The sequence below is a fragment of the Nannospalax galili genome, unplaced genomic scaffold, assembly GCF_000622305.1.
Source record: "Nannospalax galili isolate Female #2095 unplaced genomic scaffold, S.galili_v1.0 scaffold1191, whole genome shotgun sequence".
Classification (NCBI taxonomy): Eukaryota; Metazoa; Chordata; class Mammalia; order Rodentia; family Spalacidae; genus Nannospalax; species Nannospalax galili.
Window position 1 is genome coordinate 732,331 of NW_008330570.1, and position 17,061 is coordinate 749,391.

The 17,061-nt window shown below is 47.4% G+C and overlaps 1 protein-coding gene across 1 annotated transcript in view; it reads left to right on the forward strand.

Annotated features, from left to right (window-relative positions):
- Positions 1-12,542: 12,542 nt before the first annotated feature.
- LOC103746667 (translation initiation factor IF-2-like) overlaps positions 12,543-17,061 on the forward strand; it is a 4,808-nt gene continuing 289 nt past the window's right edge. The window contains exons 1-2 of the mRNA XM_008848931.1: positions 12,543-12,638; positions 16,577-17,038. Coding sequence (XP_008847153.1) covers positions 12,543-12,638; positions 16,577-17,038 — 558 coding nt within the window. The remainder of the gene's footprint in view (positions 12,639-16,576; positions 17,039-17,061) is intronic.

Below are 17,061 nucleotides of genomic sequence, written 5' to 3' on the forward strand. Positions count from 1 at the left end.
CTCAGCAGTTAAGAGCACTGATTGCTCTTGCAGAAGACCTAGATTCGAATCCCAGCACCCATAGGGTGGCTAACTCCAGTTCCAGGGGATCCAATGCCCTCTTCTGTCCTCCACAGGCACTGCACAACATAGGTATACTTACTCATCCTCTCCTTCCATCTCTTAACTGCGTCATCAGGGCTTGGAGCAGGACTGTAGTCAAAGCCTTGTCTGTTCTGTCAGATCATCCTTTTAGAGGCCCACGTTAATCATGGCAGTCCATCATAGTCTTTAAAAACATTGCCACTCCCAGCACTCAGGAGGCATAGGCAGGCAGATCTCTGTGAGTTCAAGGCCAGCCTGGTCTACACAGTGAGTTCCAGGCCAGCTGGGGCTACTGGGAGACCCTGTCTCAAAAAAATAAAAACAAAACAAAACGAAAAGTAAACATTGCCACTAAAGACTTGTAAAGCCACATAGTTTTCAGTGTTGGCAGCATAGGTGACTTGTGGCTTGTGATTGTCCCTATAGACAGAAGAAACCACCCCAAAGCTCCTCAGCCCTGTACTCAAGAGTATGCATCATATGGCCAGGAAATGTGAGGTAAAATAAGTCTGAGGGTTTTTTTTTTTTAAGGTTCTTAGACCTCAGTGAACCGGTTAGACTTTCTTAGCTCTCTCTCTCTCTCTCTCTCTCTCTCTCTCTCTGCATGTGTGCCTGTGTGTGTGAGTTGTGTATTTGTTCATGCCATGCTGTACATGTGGAAGTCAGAGGACAACCTTGGGCATCATTCTTTGCCTTCTACTTTTTTTTTTTTTTGAGACAGGGTCTTCTTGTTTGCCGCTGTGTACACTGGGCTAGCTGGCCTGTGAGCTTCTGTAGATTCTCTTGTCTCCTCCCACCTCTCTGTAGGAGCATATGGATTACAGGTGTGCACTAATGTGCCAAGCTTTACATAAGTTCTAGAGATTCAAACTCAGGTCTCAGCCTTATATGGCTAGCGCTTTACTCAGTGAACTATCTCCCCAGCCCTTAGTGTGCGGTTTTGATAGACCCCCAGAGAGAGGGTCTGCATTTTAGAAGCCATGAGATTCACTGCAAAGCACAGCTGAAGCTGAGATGTGCGGAACAGTGATTCTCAAAGCGGGATCAAGGGCCAGCAGCCACGTGTCTTGGAGCTTGTTCAGTGTGCAGAAATGCACATTTTTTGGTGACAGTGGTGGCACACCTGTAATCCCAGCACTAGAGAGGATGAAGCAGGGGAGTTGTCATGAGTTTGAGGCTAATTTGGGCCACATAATGATTTCAATGCTAGCTTGGGCTATGCAGGAAGACCCTGTCCCAGAAGATGAAAGAAAAAAATGGGAGGGAGGAAAAGAGGGAGAGAGGAAGGAAGGAGAGGCAGGCAAAATGCAGTCCTGAGCCCCATCCCTAGCCTCCTGGCTCACACTCTGAGGGTCCATCATTCTATATTTGAACAAGTCCACAGGATGGTTCTAATATGCTACTGCTGAGAATCTACTGGTCTAGGACAGGGTTTGCCCTCATTGTCTCCCAATATTCTCGTAGGGAAGCTCTCCTGGGTAAGTTTGGCCTAATGATAGGAAGGAGCATGTGTTTTGTAGTAAGAAGGCTGTGGGTCAAGAAGTGGCTTTATGTGCTGAGGAAGAGATGGCTCAGTTGGTAAAGTGCCTGCCTTGCAAGCATGAGGACCTGGGATTGATCCCCACAACCCACATAAAAATGCCAGGCTTGGTACACTTACACTTTATAAAGGTCATTAGCAAGGAGAAGTCAAGGTAGGAACATGAAGCGGAAGCCACAGAGAAACACTGCTTACTGACTTGCTCTCAGGCTCACTTTCAGCTATCTTCCTTACACAGCCCAGACCCACCTGCCTAAGGAGGGCACCTCCCACAGTGGGCAGTTAGCAATCTAGAAAGTGCCTCACACACATGCTACAGGCCAGTCTGTTGGAAGTAATTCCTCAATTGAGGGTCTCATGTCCCAGCTGACTTTGGTTTGTGTCAAGTTCACAAAAGCTAACCATCACAGAAGGAAAGACAGGCAATGTATTAGTTACTATTTTTTGTTGTTGCTCTGATAGAACACTAAGGAAGAGCCACCTAGGAGACAAAGGGTTTATTTTGGCCTACAGTTCCAGAGAGAATATGGTGTATCATGGTGAGAAAGGCATGGCAGCAGGAGGTTGAGGCTGGAGGATCACATTTCATCAGTACACAGGAAGAAAGAGAACAGGAAGTGGAGTCATCAGTGAGCTCTAAAACTTCAAAACCCACCCCCAGTGATGTACTTCCTCTAGCAAGGCTCCACTTCATGAAGGTTCCATAAACTTCCCAAATGGCACCACAAAGTAGGGTGAACTCAAAATGAAGATTAGGCTCTTCATTTTGTACATAGAGGAAAGTAATAAACTCCATTAAAAGTTCAAATATACAAGTCTATGGGGGACATTCCTCATTCAAATCACAACAGTCAGGCAGGATAAATAGTTCATTTGAATCTCAGTGACTCCTTAGGATATTTCATCCCTGTGTGTTATGAATAAGGAAAGGTGTCTGGACTTGTTAAGTAAATTTCCCAGCTACTGTAGTGGTTATTTGATGGTCCTTGAAACATGCCCATAGGAACCTCAGAGTGGGACCTCATTTGGATTAGTCTTTACAGATGCCATTGAGGTAGGGATCTTGAAATAAGATCACCACGAATTAAGGTAGACCTTGAATCTAATGACAGGGCCTCAGAAATGAAGGGACGAGACAGCAGAGACTCTTAGAGGAGAGAGGGCCGGGTGGAAACAGCAGGCCTTGCAGCTTCCAGTGCTTCAAACCCAAAACTGTAAGTGTTGACATGATGTTCAAAAAATGTCTGATTTTCAAACATTTCAGTTTGAGCTTTTCCAATTAGGGATACTCAGCCTATAATTTGTTACGGTGCTCCAGGAAACAAACAGCACTGGAGCTTTGGGAAGGACAGAGCCTAGAATAGCTCCATCTCCTCTGTTCAGTCTGTACATTTTCATTTCTGCCTCTTCCCTGTGCTCTGATCACACTGAACTTGGTGTTCCCCAACTACATTCTGCTGTTCATGGCCTTGGGCCTGTACCCAGCCCAGGCACACACCTCTCTCTGCTTGCCTGACAATATAGTGTATTTTTATACCTAGCTCAATTGTTTCTCCTCTGAAATTTTGTAGACTCCTCTTTGCTCCCAGGCACCTATAGCAGACTGCCCAGCAGGGCCAGGGCTTCCCTGGCAAATTACCTTCTTGGCAGAGCAGCATCTTATCTTTTCCTCTCTTTGTGACCAAGGTGCAAAATAAAGGCATAGTTAGTGCTTGATGACTGACTAAATGACCTTATCACTGAACTCTGAGATGAACTGTAGGCCCCTCAACCCTGTAATTCCCAATTCAACAGGAAAGAAGTTACAGAGCACAACTGAATGTTTGTAAAAAGGAGTTTGAGAATAATGAACTAAGAAATATGGGGCACCCTTAGCACTCAAGTACTCATTAGCCATCAAACTGGCATAATTTTCTCAATCAAATTTGTCTATTTACTGAGTTTATGAAATCTAAGAAGATGACAGGGGAGTTGACTTCATTCTGGAGTCCTACCTGGCCTTTGAGGAGTGTCAGAGTGACAATGTCAACAGCCTCTCAGGAGCTGTTCCTCCTGCATCCTTGCTGGAGAGTCTTAGGATCTTTCAGACTCCCTCCACTGCACAGCTCACAGGCAAATCATGAGTGATTGAAGCCATCCATGTTGGTATGAGTTCTGTTGCCAGCAGTTAGTTTGGAAGTGGGCATATGGTGAGACTTTAGCAGAAAAGATACGAAAGGACTTTCTTCCAGGCAGCTTCTAGGAAAGAATTCCTTACTCCTGAAAGAGAGGCATAGGAAGAAAGTGTTTCTCCTCTTTTGCCAAATAATGTTATATCTTTGTATGATGCTGGTGTTCTGACAGCCATCATACAACATGAGGAGGGCTGTGAAAGCTTGTTGCCTGTAGGTGGCAGGGAAGAAAATGCAGAACTCTTGAATTTTATTTATTTTAACAATTGATGATGATGATGATGATGATGATGATGTGTGTGTGTGTGTGTGTGTGTGTGCGGTGTATGTGTGAGTGCAGGTGTACACACGCCATAATGTGCATGTGGAGGTCAGAGGACAACTTTCAGGAGTCACTTGTCTTCTTCCATCGAAGGTTCTAGGGATCAAACTCAGGTCATCAGGTTAAGTGCCTTTCTTGCTGAGCCATCTTGTAGGCCTGCACTTGGATTTTAAAGATGCTATTGAGGGGCTGGGGTATGGCTTACTAGTGGAGCATATGCAAGGTTTAATCCTTACTACTTCAAAAACTATAGTAAAAAAATGTGACTGAGCTGCTGGAATAGCTAGCCTGGGCTCTCCTAGCCAAAGACTGCTTGTCATACAGGTAGACATTTTCTCTACTATATAGATCACCAAACTATTAATACTTTACAATGGATTCGTGCTCTCTTTTACTCTTTCCTCCACTGACTTAGGAAGTCCTTTTTTCTGTGCCACTCTGCTGTACTTGTAAAAAAAAAAAAAAGTTGTGTCAATTTATAGCTAGCATTTAAATTCTCCTTCATATCATTCCCTCTGAAGTTATTTAAATTTAATTATTTTTAGTTTTAAGGCATATTTGAATTTAGACATAGCTTGTAAAAATATAACAATTCCCTCTCAAAGCGCCATTAATGCAAAATCATGAACATGTGGCAGTCTCCACTCCATCCGTGTTAACTGGTACAACTGGGAGGGAGGCTTCTGTCATGAAAAGTGTGCACATAGGGACCCCTATAAACCTGCCCCCAACCTATGTAGGGGACAAGCAGGGATGCAGGGCTGAACTGGGCCAGGAATGGGGCGGGGGCTGCTCACCCCTGGAGGATAGGAGCCGGGGACTTCTGGAAAGATACGTGGAGAAAGAGCGGGCAGAGGGCACTCAGCCAGCAGAAAGACTGACTCAGTGCTAGCAGTTCCTAAAATTAGCAGAGTGGCATTACATGTTTCCTTGAACAAACAGATCTAAAACTGACAGGTAACGTGAGCTCTGAGGGACTATGAATGAGTGGAGGAACCATGTGGACCAGGGAGCCCCATGCTGGGTGCTGCATTCCAGATCAACTATAAATAAGGCCATCATACTCCCTTTGGCAGGGGCTGGCTGCCTGCAGAGACTGGTGAGAGACAGGATTCTAGAGCCCACTCTGAACCCACTGCACTGGGATTAAGTTAAAGGCTGCAGGGTCAGGGTAGGGGGAGATGCACTTTTTTACATTAAAATGAAAGCTCTTTTTGTTGTTGTTTGGAAGGTCTGATTTTGAAAGAGCTTAGCACTGAATCTTAACACTTTCTGAAAGGGGCCTGGCCATGCCTGGCATCCCTGCATGACACAGCAAGATGGGAAATGGGATGGTGGAGTGGGAAGGCATTCATTTTCCCCTCCGCCCTGGCAGTACACACTGGTTTTTTCAAGAGTGCAAGAGGAAAAGCAATGCCAAAATGAATTATTTCATAGTTATAAAAGCTACTCTCTGCAAAAACACATGGATATGCTTAACGAAAACCTGAATGTGTCTCACAGGAGTGTAAGCCCACACGCCATCTGCTGTTCTCTCCTGAGAACTTTGTAGAATGAATCCTAGACAGCGTTAACCACCTCTGGACCCCCATCCTCTGGTAGACACTACCTTGTGCCTCCTCACCAGTTTTCTCTTGACAGTTTCTTACCTTGTCAAACCATCCTATATCCCAAATCTTCTGAAAGGATGTAGCTGACCAGGACAGGTCATCTGTGCAGAAGAATCTTCAATAACTCCTGTGAAATACAAGCTATTTTTGAAACTTCAGCATTCAAGACTACCTGAGATGTGGTTCTTTGCCATCATTTTTGTGTGTATGTGTGCACATGCACAGGTGCACGTATATGCTGATGCTCATGCATATATATGCATGGGGAGGCAGGGGGAAACCTCTCAGGTGCCACCCACTTTGTTCTGAGACAAGGTCTCTTCCTGGCTAGGAACTTGCCAAGGCTAGGCTGGCCAGCCAGTGAGCCCCGGGGATCTGCATATCTTTGCCTCCTCAGCTCTGGGATTTTAAGGGTGCACTACTATGCTTTCCTTCCTACCATTCTCTATCCCCCAGAGCAGGGTCTGTTCCTCCAGAGATGTGTCTGTGCCCACCCATCACCATGCACCTGGGCTTTAGTGGCCCATTCATTCATATGGGAACTGATGGTTTGTGCCCACCTGCCTGGTTCCTGGCCAACTTCCTGAGTGGTTCAGAGCAGCAGCTAGAGACTGAATTGATTGTGATCAGACCTCAATAGTAATACTCAGATTGCAGTCATCTCTAGATGGACTGCTCTTGGTGATCTGATCCTGACGATGTATTTTAAGGACAAAGTGAAGGAAGAAGGTGGGAACTGAGGAGACATAGCCCAATAGATCGAGGAAGGCAAATTCCACAAACCTGGGCCTCTTACTCTGTGGCTTGAAAAATATAATCTCTGGGGTTTATACATAATTTTATTTTAAGGTACAACAGTTAGGAGCTGGAAAGAGAGCTCAGTCAGTAAAGTACTTGTTGAACAAGCATGGGAACTTGAGTTTTACCCCTCGAACCCTGGTGGTTCCAGCTTATACCAGTGCTGGGGAGGCTGAGATGGAGATCCTTGGGGGCTCACTGGCCATCCAGCCTAGACTATTTGGTGAGCTCCAGCACAATGAGAGACCCTGTGTCAAAAAAAAAAATGTGGGGGTTCAAGAGATGGCTCAGTTCTTAAGAGCACTGATTGCTCTTGAAGAGGACCTAAGTTCAATTCCAAGCACTTACATAATGGCTAATAACCGTCCATAACTCCAATTCCAGGGGATCTGATGCCCTCTTCTGACCTCTGCAGCCATTGCACAACACAGATGCACTTACATACCTGTAAGCAATATGCACATATACATAAAATAAAAACAATAATTCTTTTTTAAAAAATGTGATGGCTCCTGAGGATCAATACCCGTGGTTTTCCTCTGACTTCCACATGCACATGTGTGTGCATCTACACATATACAGTTTTAAAAAAGAGGTGCTGAGGAATTGGAGAGATGGCTCAGTGGCTAAGAGCACTAGCTGCTCTTGCAGACGACCTGGGTTTGATTCCCAGCACCCACATGGCAACTAACAACCACCTGTAACACCAGTTCCAGGGAATCCAACACCCTTTTCTGACCTCTGCAGGCATTGCATGACATGGGTATACTTACACACATGTGGGCAATACAGTCATACACTAAAATTAAAAAAAATAGATGCAGAAGATTGGATTACATGATACAATATGGGTAGTCCAACAATGGCTGTCTGACCCTGGAGAGGCTGAGAACCTGGTAGCTGCTCAATCCACAAGGCTGGGTGCCTCAGCAGTCCCAATCTGGTACTGAAGGCTTAGAGGATTCCTGGAGAGCCACTGGTCTTCAGTTGACATAGGAAGCCTGAAGAAGCTGGATTCTGGAATCAGCAAAGGAAATACCACACAAGCTTGCCTTTCACTTGATCCCAGTTCTAGTCAAGTTGACAACCAAGATTAGCCATCATAGAGGTGTTTTAGAAACTCTCAGGCATCCATCCAACTGCCAGCTCTGTGTGGCCTCTTGTTCCTAACCAGTCTTCTGGAATGAAGAATGCCTCATTTGGATGCAGATTAAAGCCACCTAGAGGTGACAAGAGGGAACAGCCATGGTCAGGGGCATGCCTTTAACAGCTTTCCTTCCTCAAAAAATTTCTAGTCTCTTCCCTTTCATAAAATGCCTTACTATACCCACATTTAACATACTGGCACCCATGTATTACAACAAGGATTTGAAACATTTGGAGATGATTTAAAAAATATTTATTATATTATGTGCCTGATGCGTGTGCATGCCATGATACATGTAAAGGACACATGGCAGAGGACAACTTTGTGGAGTCATTTCTCTCCTTCCACCTTTATATAGGAATCAAACTCAAGTCACCAGATTCGTGTGGTGAGCACCTTTACCCACTGAGTGTCTCCCTACCCCTGAGGAAGATTCTAATGAAGGAATGATGGGTGCTCACTCTCTAATCAGTGCAGCCTGGGTGTTATATTAGGAACATGCTGTACTAGGCAGAATAATGCCCCCATCCCCCCAGATTCATCACCCTGGTCTCCAGAAACTGATGACATTGTCTTACATGACAAAGGAACTTTCTGAATGTGATTAGGTTAAGGACCCCTGAGGTGAGGACAGCATCCGGGAAAACCCTGGGGTCCAATCTAATCACATGGGCCCTTGGATTTATTTGCTTATTTTTTTGAGGCAGGATGTCATGTTGCCCAGGCTGGCCTTAAACTCTCTATGTAGCCAAGGTTGGCCTTGAACTTCTGATCCTGCTTCTACCTCCAAAGTGGTGGGATTCCATGCATGTGCCAGCAAACTCAGTTTCACATGGGCCCTTAGATGGGAAGCCTCCCGGAGATCAGGCTACTAAAGGAACATGGGTACCTCCAGAAACCAGGGAAAGCAAAGAAAGATTGAGCCAGGCCTGGCAATACCTGAACACCAGTTCAGGGAGGCCTGCTCAGGTTGCTGGCCTTCAGATCAGTAGGCTGAGTTGTATAGTTCAGATGCCAAGCTAGACATTTGCCGTGGCAGCTATGGAAAACGAATGCGTTCAGCAGGTGCCAACTTGGCACTAAGCACAGGGGAATCAGCAGCTAAAATGCAAAACAAAGCAGAGCCCTGGCTGTCATTTTCCACTTTAGAGACAAGGGGACTCTCCTCACAATAGGAGTCCCCAGGGTCTTTGCCTGGGGATCAGAGGAAACTCAGAGCAGGTGACCTAGAGAGGGTCTTCAAGTTTTTTAGGTGGATAAAGGGGGAAGGGAAATCTAGGCTGAGGGGACAGTCTATGCAAAGACAGAGTGGAAAGAGGGTGATGTGTTCTGGTCTATGAAGAGGACAGTGACTCTGGAGCCAGGGAATAGGGAGAGGTAGTGTGTGTCCTTGAATGTCCTTGGACTAAGAGTGTGGACATCTCCAAGCTTTCTTTCAGGCAGAGGAGACTCCCTGGAGGTGTGAGTTCTGACCACAACAAACCCACTGTGTCTTTTTTCTTGAAATCTTGTCTTGTACCTTAAAAATGGATATGAAGGGGCTGGAACATTTGGCTTAGTCAAGTGCCTGATGTGTGAGCATAAGGACCTGAATTCAAATCCCCATCACCCGCACAAAAAACATGCCTGTAACCCCATCATGCTGTGTGTGTTTGTGTGTGCATGTATGTGTATGAGAGAGAGAGACAGACAGACATGTGGATTCCTGAAGCTCATCAGCCAGTTAGCCTAGCCATATGGATATGCTTTAGGTTCAGTGAGAGACCTTGTCTCAAAAAAAGAAAAAAAATGATGGAGAATGATTGAGGACACCTGATGTTGACCTTTGTGATTCAAATTACTTACTAAATTAGTGATGGAGCATCCCTCTAAAGATAAAAACAAAGACAAACATTAAACCACTTTCAGTGAAAAGGAAGAAATACCACATAGACTTTGTAATTTTTTGCCATCTTTCACCATGCCCCAGGATACCCTAATAAGTTTTAATTGAACTCTCTCTCTCTCTCTCTCTCTCTCTCTCTCTCTCTCTCTCTCTCTCTCCCCTTTACCATTTCTGTGGGTCTGTGCACATATGTGGGTGAACATGCACATGTGTGCACGTGTATTTGGAACTCAGAGGTTGATATCAGGTGTCTTCTATCACTCTCCACTTTAGTTTTTGAGACAGTTTCTCTCACTGAACATGGAGTTCACTGATTGGCTAGAATGGCTGACCAATGAACTCCAGGGGTCTGTCTCCACTCTCCCAAATCTCTGGGGTCATGAGGATCAGCTGCTATGTTCAGCTTTTATGTGGGTGCTAGGGATCCAAGATCAAATCTTCCTGCTTGTACAGCAAGCACTTCACCCACCGAGCCATCTTCCCAGCCCTTAACTATTTTAAATTTGTATGTGTATGTGTGTGTCCCTATGAGTGCACGGGTGGATATGGGTGCATTAGCATGTGTGCATATGTGTGTGGAGGTCAGAGAACAACCTTGGGTGTTGGTTCTCAAGCTCCTTCCATCTTTTGCTTGAGACAGAGTCTCATTATTTTGGAACTTTGCTAAGGAGACTTTGCTAGGTAGCACGTGAGCGCCAGGGATCCACCTGTCTCTGCCTCACATCTCGCCATCTTGCCATCTCTGGTGTAGATGCCCTGCAGCTGACAGTTCTGAGAAGCTGAGAATGAAGCCAGGAGACTCCAGCTGTTCTGCTCAGGAGCTGTAGGGCATCTATACACTGGGATTAAAAGTTCTCACCACTGTACCTGTTTTTTTTAAATGTGGGTTCTAGAGATCTGAACTCAGATCCTTATGCTTATGAGTCAGGTGCTTTACCAGGCGAGTCGTCTCACTAGCCCCTGACAGATTTTTTTTTTTTTTTTTTTTTTTTTTTTTTTTTTTCTTTTTGAGACAGGGTCTCCCTGTAGTCCCATCTGGCCTGGGCTCGCTATGGAGACCAGACTGGTCTCCATCTCACAGATATCTGCCTGCCTCTGCCTCTTGAGTGCACCACACCTGGTACCCCTGACAGATTTTTAAAAATGTATCTAATGCCAGGGGTGGTGGCACACACCTTCAATCCCAGCACTCCAGAGGCAGAGGTAGGCAGATCTCTGAGATTAAGGTCAGCCCAGTCTACATAGCAAGTTCCAGGCCAGTTGGGTCTACAGGGAGACCCTTTCTCAAGAAAATAAAACCAAAATCTTAACAAAGAATGGTTCAGAGTCTATCAGAGGCTGTCACTGCAGGTAGAGAGAATGAAGACCTTGCTCCTGAGAGTGGGGTGATAACCATTACAATTACAATAGGCTCTAGTATGTGTTAAAATACAGGTGTGAAAAATGTAAAATTGGATCCTGCCCGGATTTCCTGCAGCTGTCATAACAAATTAACACAAACAGGCTGGCTTTAGACAAAGACATTTCTTGCCTCACAGCCCTGGAGGCCAGCAGTCTGCAATCTGGGTACCAGCAGAGCCTTGCTCCTGCTGGAAGCTTGAGGGGAAAAAGCTTTCTTAACCTTCTCCTGAGTGTGATGACTCCTAGAGTTCCTTGGCTTGTGGATACATCTCTCCCATCTCTGCCTCTGTGTCGTATCCTCTCCTCCTCTGTCTCCTATAAGGACATCTGTCACTACATTGGAGCCCTCCCTGGTAATCCAGTGTGATCTGATTTCCAGATCCTTTACTTAGTTATACTTGCAAAGACTCTTTTTCCAAAAGAGTTCAATCATGGGTTCCATGGATTTGGATGTGGACATATCTGGGGGGACACCATTCAAAACACCACAGATAGCTGGGGTGATGGCACATGCCTTTAATCCCAGTGCCCTGGAGGCAAAGGCAGGAGGATCTCTGGGAGAGACTGTACATAGGAGATTCTGTCTCAAACAGACAAAAACGAAACACTACAGATTTTAAGTAAAAGTAATTAATGTTATGTGAGGACAGTTGCAAAGTGAAGGTAAACTGTGTTTTATATTATGCACTATCATAGCACTGGCTGGGAAGATCGCTCAATCAATGACGCTTGTAAGCATAGAACCTAAGTTCAATCCCAGAACTGTATAAAAAAGCTGCGCAAGGTGACATGCAGGTATACTTCCAGCAATGGGAAGTTGAAGATGGAGGATCCCTGGGGCTTACTGGCCAGTTAGTCTATTGGACTTGATGAGCCTCAAGGGACAGAGCCTGGTGTGGTGGCTCTTCATCTGTTCCCTCTAGGGAGGGCATTCCTAGCTTCTTTCTTTCTAGACTCTTTCTTTCTTTGTGCTATCTCTCCCGGAGGCAGGCTGGTAGAGTTAGTGCATTTCTATGGTGCTCTTCCCCTAGGGCCCTGACTAGAACAGTTGAAACTAACATTTCCACAGAGGCCTTGGAATTACTCAGCATTCAGGGCAGTTTGTGTTCTGGGCAGGTGTCTTCCTTTCCTTGATCCAGGCCACATCAGAATGGTGTTGGGGGTCTCTAGGCTTTCTGGCCATCAGTTACACAGGAACAAGCTGATCAGGGAAGCTTCTGGAGTTCCTACTGCAGCCCTACTTGCTCTGGTGTGTGGAGTGCACTGTGGGGTCTGGAACAAGTTACCTCAAGTCTCAGCTGGGTTTCCTCATCCGTAAAACAGGGACCTTTGCAGTACAATCCCCAAAATGAGGGCAGAACAGTGAACATTGTTTGGAAGGCTAAGCCCCATGGGGGGCTCAACAAGTTTGAGTACCAGACTTGGTTTAGTGTTTAATTGACTTATTTAAACATGTTATTGAGTATCTGCTCTATTTCAAAGACTGAGCTTGAGAGATCAGAAGACTTTGTTTCTGAGGAAACAGATCTACCTGAAATGGGTACACTTAGAAATATAACCTGTCTGAGAAATAGCAGTGCACCAATGTCTCAGCTGCACTTGCTTCTGCCCACAGAGGGGACTGGAAACATAGCGGGGCAGGGGGCAGTGACTGTGAGTACAGCATCCAAGCCTGGGAGGGTGAGGAGCAGGAGAGACTGGGGTCCAGCCAGGCTTTCAGACAAATGCCAAGTGCACACACATGTACCCTTGCACACGTGCCCTCTTCCACACATGCTTTCTCTCCCACATGCTTCCTCTCACATGTTCATCATATACATGCTTTCTCACAGACTCGCACACATGCTTTCTCATACATGCTCACACACATTTTCTCTCACATATACTCACACACATGTGTTCTTTCATACAAACACTCACATATGCCCACACAATGCTTTCTCTCACGTTTTCTCACACAGAGAAGTGAGAACAGACGATAGGCTGATGCTGCCATGGGAATGGCATTAAGAGACAGTCCCAGGTCAAACCATCGATGGGACTTCAGGCTGACTGACGGCAGGACCAGAGTGGCCAGAGCTGCTCACCATCCAGCTTTGGACAGATTGGAGCTCCCCCTGATTTGTTCTGCGCTAACCATTTTGTTCTCCCCCTTACCCCTCAAGATCTTACTGTATTGTCCAAGCTGGCCTTAAACTTCCCTGCTCAAGCTAATGTCCTGCCTCCACCCATACCACCAGGAGTATGGGTGGAGGGCAGAGCCACCATTTGGCATTCCTGGTTCCTGTTTACCCTTTCTGACAGTGATTCTGTCTGGAGATTCACAGTGCACTGATCATTCATATGAACAGAGTCTTGGGGGCAGTCACACACAGGTCTCCTTCTAGCCTCAAGGCCAGTGCCAAGGCCAAATGCCCAGACCCCTGAGTGCCTCTCTCCTCCAGGTGACAGAAGTCTGAGCTGGAGGCAGCTAAGGAGGAGTCTGAGCCTTGTGGGGAGCACTCTATCCACATCTTCCCAGCCCATTGCTCTGTCCCTATCATGGCAGCGTGTGCACCTGGCCAGGTATCTGTGCTGGGGGTCTCTGGTCCCTGCCCACACACCTGCTCAGCTTCCCTCACACAAGCTTGGAGGAACTAGGCAGTGGCTGCTTGGCACCCAGTAGCCCAGAGGGGGATGGCAGAAGATGGAGGGAGGACTACCCCTTTAACCCTCCAGTGGATGTTCTGAGATGCCCTGGACCCCACCTCCACAAGCCTTAGAAGTTACACCCCCCCCCCAATCTTTTCCCCTAATTAAAACACCTAGCAGGCCCTGACTTTGCTTTCAGGGCCTTCCTGGTGGTCCCTGGGGAACTAATGATCCTCTTTCCTCCCTCCTCCCCTTCCCCTGGGACACCAGAGCTCTACTCAGTCTATTGTTTGCTAGATTCAGGAGCCACCTTGTCCCTTGGGGGGGTGGGGCAAACCACTCTTGTTTATCCAATAACAATTCCCAGCAATCATCTTTAGCCTTGAATCATATAAATAAAATGGGAGGTCTTCAGCAAAGACTATCCCATAGCACAGTCTATCCTGTGGATAGGGCCAAGGCTGGGATAGTCGGGGTATCAAGACTTACTCCTGCCTTTGGCTCACACAGTTGTCTTCCTTCAAGGAAGTCTGAGGGGGGAAAATCACCTAGAATAGTACCCAGCCCATCATCCAGCAAGTGCTCTACTACTGGGTTACACCAGCCTCAAGGGTGGTTGTTATATTATTATTTGGGGTTTTTTTTTGTTTGTTTGTTTGAGACAGGGTCTCCTTATGGCCCCAGCCAACCTGGAATTCACCGTGTAGACCAGATCTGCCTGCCTCTGTCTCTTGAGTGCTGGGATTAAAGGTGTGGACTGCCATGTCCCACGTAGTTTTTATTTTTGAGACAGAGTCTCATGTAGCTCAGTCTAACCTCAAACTAGCTTTTTAGCTGAGGATGACCTTGGGCAACTGATCCTACTGCCTTTACTTCCCCAGTACTGGGAATACAGGTGTGCACCACCACTTGTGTGGTACTGGGGATCAACCCAGAGTTTGACAAATGCTAGGCAAACACTCTAACCACTGACCTACATCCATAGTCCTAAGAGTGGTTAGTTTTAAATGTCCTTGGGATGGGACATTTGATGGACCAGGAAAGGAGGCCTGATGGTTGCCTTGGGGCAGCCAGCGCCCCTATAAAGTGCTCTCTCCTCCATTCATTGTGCTTGGGCATCTATTATACTAGGTGCCAGGGGCCCTGTGTATCAGACAGCTGAGTTCCTGATCTCCATGGGTGGGTGAGGCGCTGCACTTCCATGCTAGAATGCTCACCCCATGCATCTGGCTGCCAGAGAGTCCAGACCAGGGACTTTAGATGACCCACTGGCTTCCTGTACCCACAGGGAAGGACATGCCCGGACTCAGAATGCAGAGCAAGCTTGGTGCTGTGCTGCAAGTTTTCCTTTTGCTAGGATTGGCCCAAGTGGCTCCAGGGACTTAGAAGGTTCTACTTTCAGGCCCAATCAGATCTTCCCTTCCCATCCTGAATAACCCTGTCCAACTGTAAAGTCACCTCCAAATATCACCTTTGTTTATCTAAGAGTCTGCCGTGTTGGTAGATGTGGTGCCTGGCAGAGCTGGCAGTAGCCTGAGGGTGAGGCTTGCTCTTCTGATCTTCATGGACAGCCTGGCTCTTAGCAGATGCCAGGTGAACAGGAGCCCACATCAGGGAGAACAATGGAAGGACAGGGGATGGGCAGCAATGCTGAGGCTAGGAGTGTCTTTGTGTGGACCCTACTCCCCTCATGAAACAAGGTGGAGAGCTGGGGCACAGGTGGGAGTGGAAGCTCTAATACGGAACTTCAGGACAGGGCTCAGAAGCAGGGCATGGCCTTGCAAAATGGGGTTCCCCTTGAGAGCCCCAAGAGTTGGCATATGTGCCAGGAAAGGAGGGGACTCACAGAGAGTGAGTGACACTCACTCATACAGGTGAGTGTCCCTGTGTCAAAGCAGACCTTAACTTGATATTTGTCAGCCTTTTGATTGATTGTGGTACTGAAGATTGAATCTAGGCTCTAGAACACACTAGACAAGCGCTCTACCACCTAGCTATATTCGTAGCTGTCCAGTCCCACCTCATCTTTTCATTTTCCAGACATGGAAGATTTTGTGTGGCCCAGCTGGCCTCAGATTCGATATGTAAATGAAGATGACGTTGAACTTCTGTCTGTCCTGTTTGGCTGGGATTATAGGCATGCACCACCCCTGGTTTATTCGGTGCTGATGGGCTTACAGGCCTCATGCTTGCTAGGAAAGCACTCTACCAACTGAGTTGTACTCCCAGCATGTCCCTTTGTTAAAGGTAAAAATCATGCTGTTTACCATCATTTAACAAGTCAAAATAACTTTCTGGACCCCCAACAAGTATAACAATGAGGGTGATGCTTTCATTTAGATAAAAAAGCTCGTATACTTGAAGAAATCCCTGTCTTTCTAAACAAAGCCCTGGGGATTGTGGGCTGAGATGGGTTTTTCAGACAGTATTAGTGGCACCCACCCAAACAGCAATGACAGATCAACTCTCTGATGGATCCATTCCCTGGGGGATGAGAATGGATGCCTGAGGTTCTGAAAAGGGCACCCACCCTTGACTTTAAGGGGCATGATGAGGAATCCCCATCTAGGGCTGGGATGGCTGTTTTTTTCCCTTGCCCCATGTCTTCAGTTGTCTCCAGAGGAATGGCTCCCTTATTTCTACTGGCATCCTAAACATCTCCCCTCAGCACAGTTCTGTTCCCAAACTACTACTTTCTCCCTTAACAAGGTATTCTGTCAAATTCAAGGGGAGATCCGCTTGCCTCTGCCTCCCGAGTGCTGGGATTTAAGGCGTGCACCACCATGCCCGGCTTGGGGAAAATTTTTATACTTATAGAGTAGGAGACTGATAGATTAAAAAAGAGCATTTGCGTTTTTAAGGAGTTTGTGAAATCAGACCTATCTCAACTGGTAGGATGTACATAGGAGATACCAATGAAAAAGGGTTTCTTCCAGTTCCACGTGCCAGGTGCCAACTGAGCCAGTCCTACCCGCTTCTGTCATCAGGGTTCAGTGGCGGAGCCTCTTCACATTAAGCTCAAGCCCCAAGCTCGAAGTTTGGGCTCCAGGGTGGGCGGGGACACTGAGGCCGGGCGTGCCCACTCGGGGAGCAGTCCCCAAACCGCAGCCCGGAAGGAAGCCAGGGCAGAGGAAGGGCAGCGGGGTGCCCCCGAGTTCCCTCGCCTCACCTGCGGGGAGGGCACGTCCAGCTCTTTGATCCTCCGCCGCGCGGCCTGGCCCGGGCGAAGGCGTGGATTCGCCTCATCCTCCCTGCCCGCTGCCCACCCGGCCTTCCCAGGCAGCCGTCGCCGGGACGTGAGGACGCCGGGGACATCGAGGGGCTCCTCCACCCCGCGGCTGGCACCCGGCGCTCGCCGAGGGGGCGGTGGCAAGAGCGGGGAGGGACCGCCCGCCTCCCGGGGCCTGCAGCGCGCGTGGCCCGGAGCCGGCGCCGCGCGGGGACTCACTGTGCAGCGCCGCGCACGGACTCG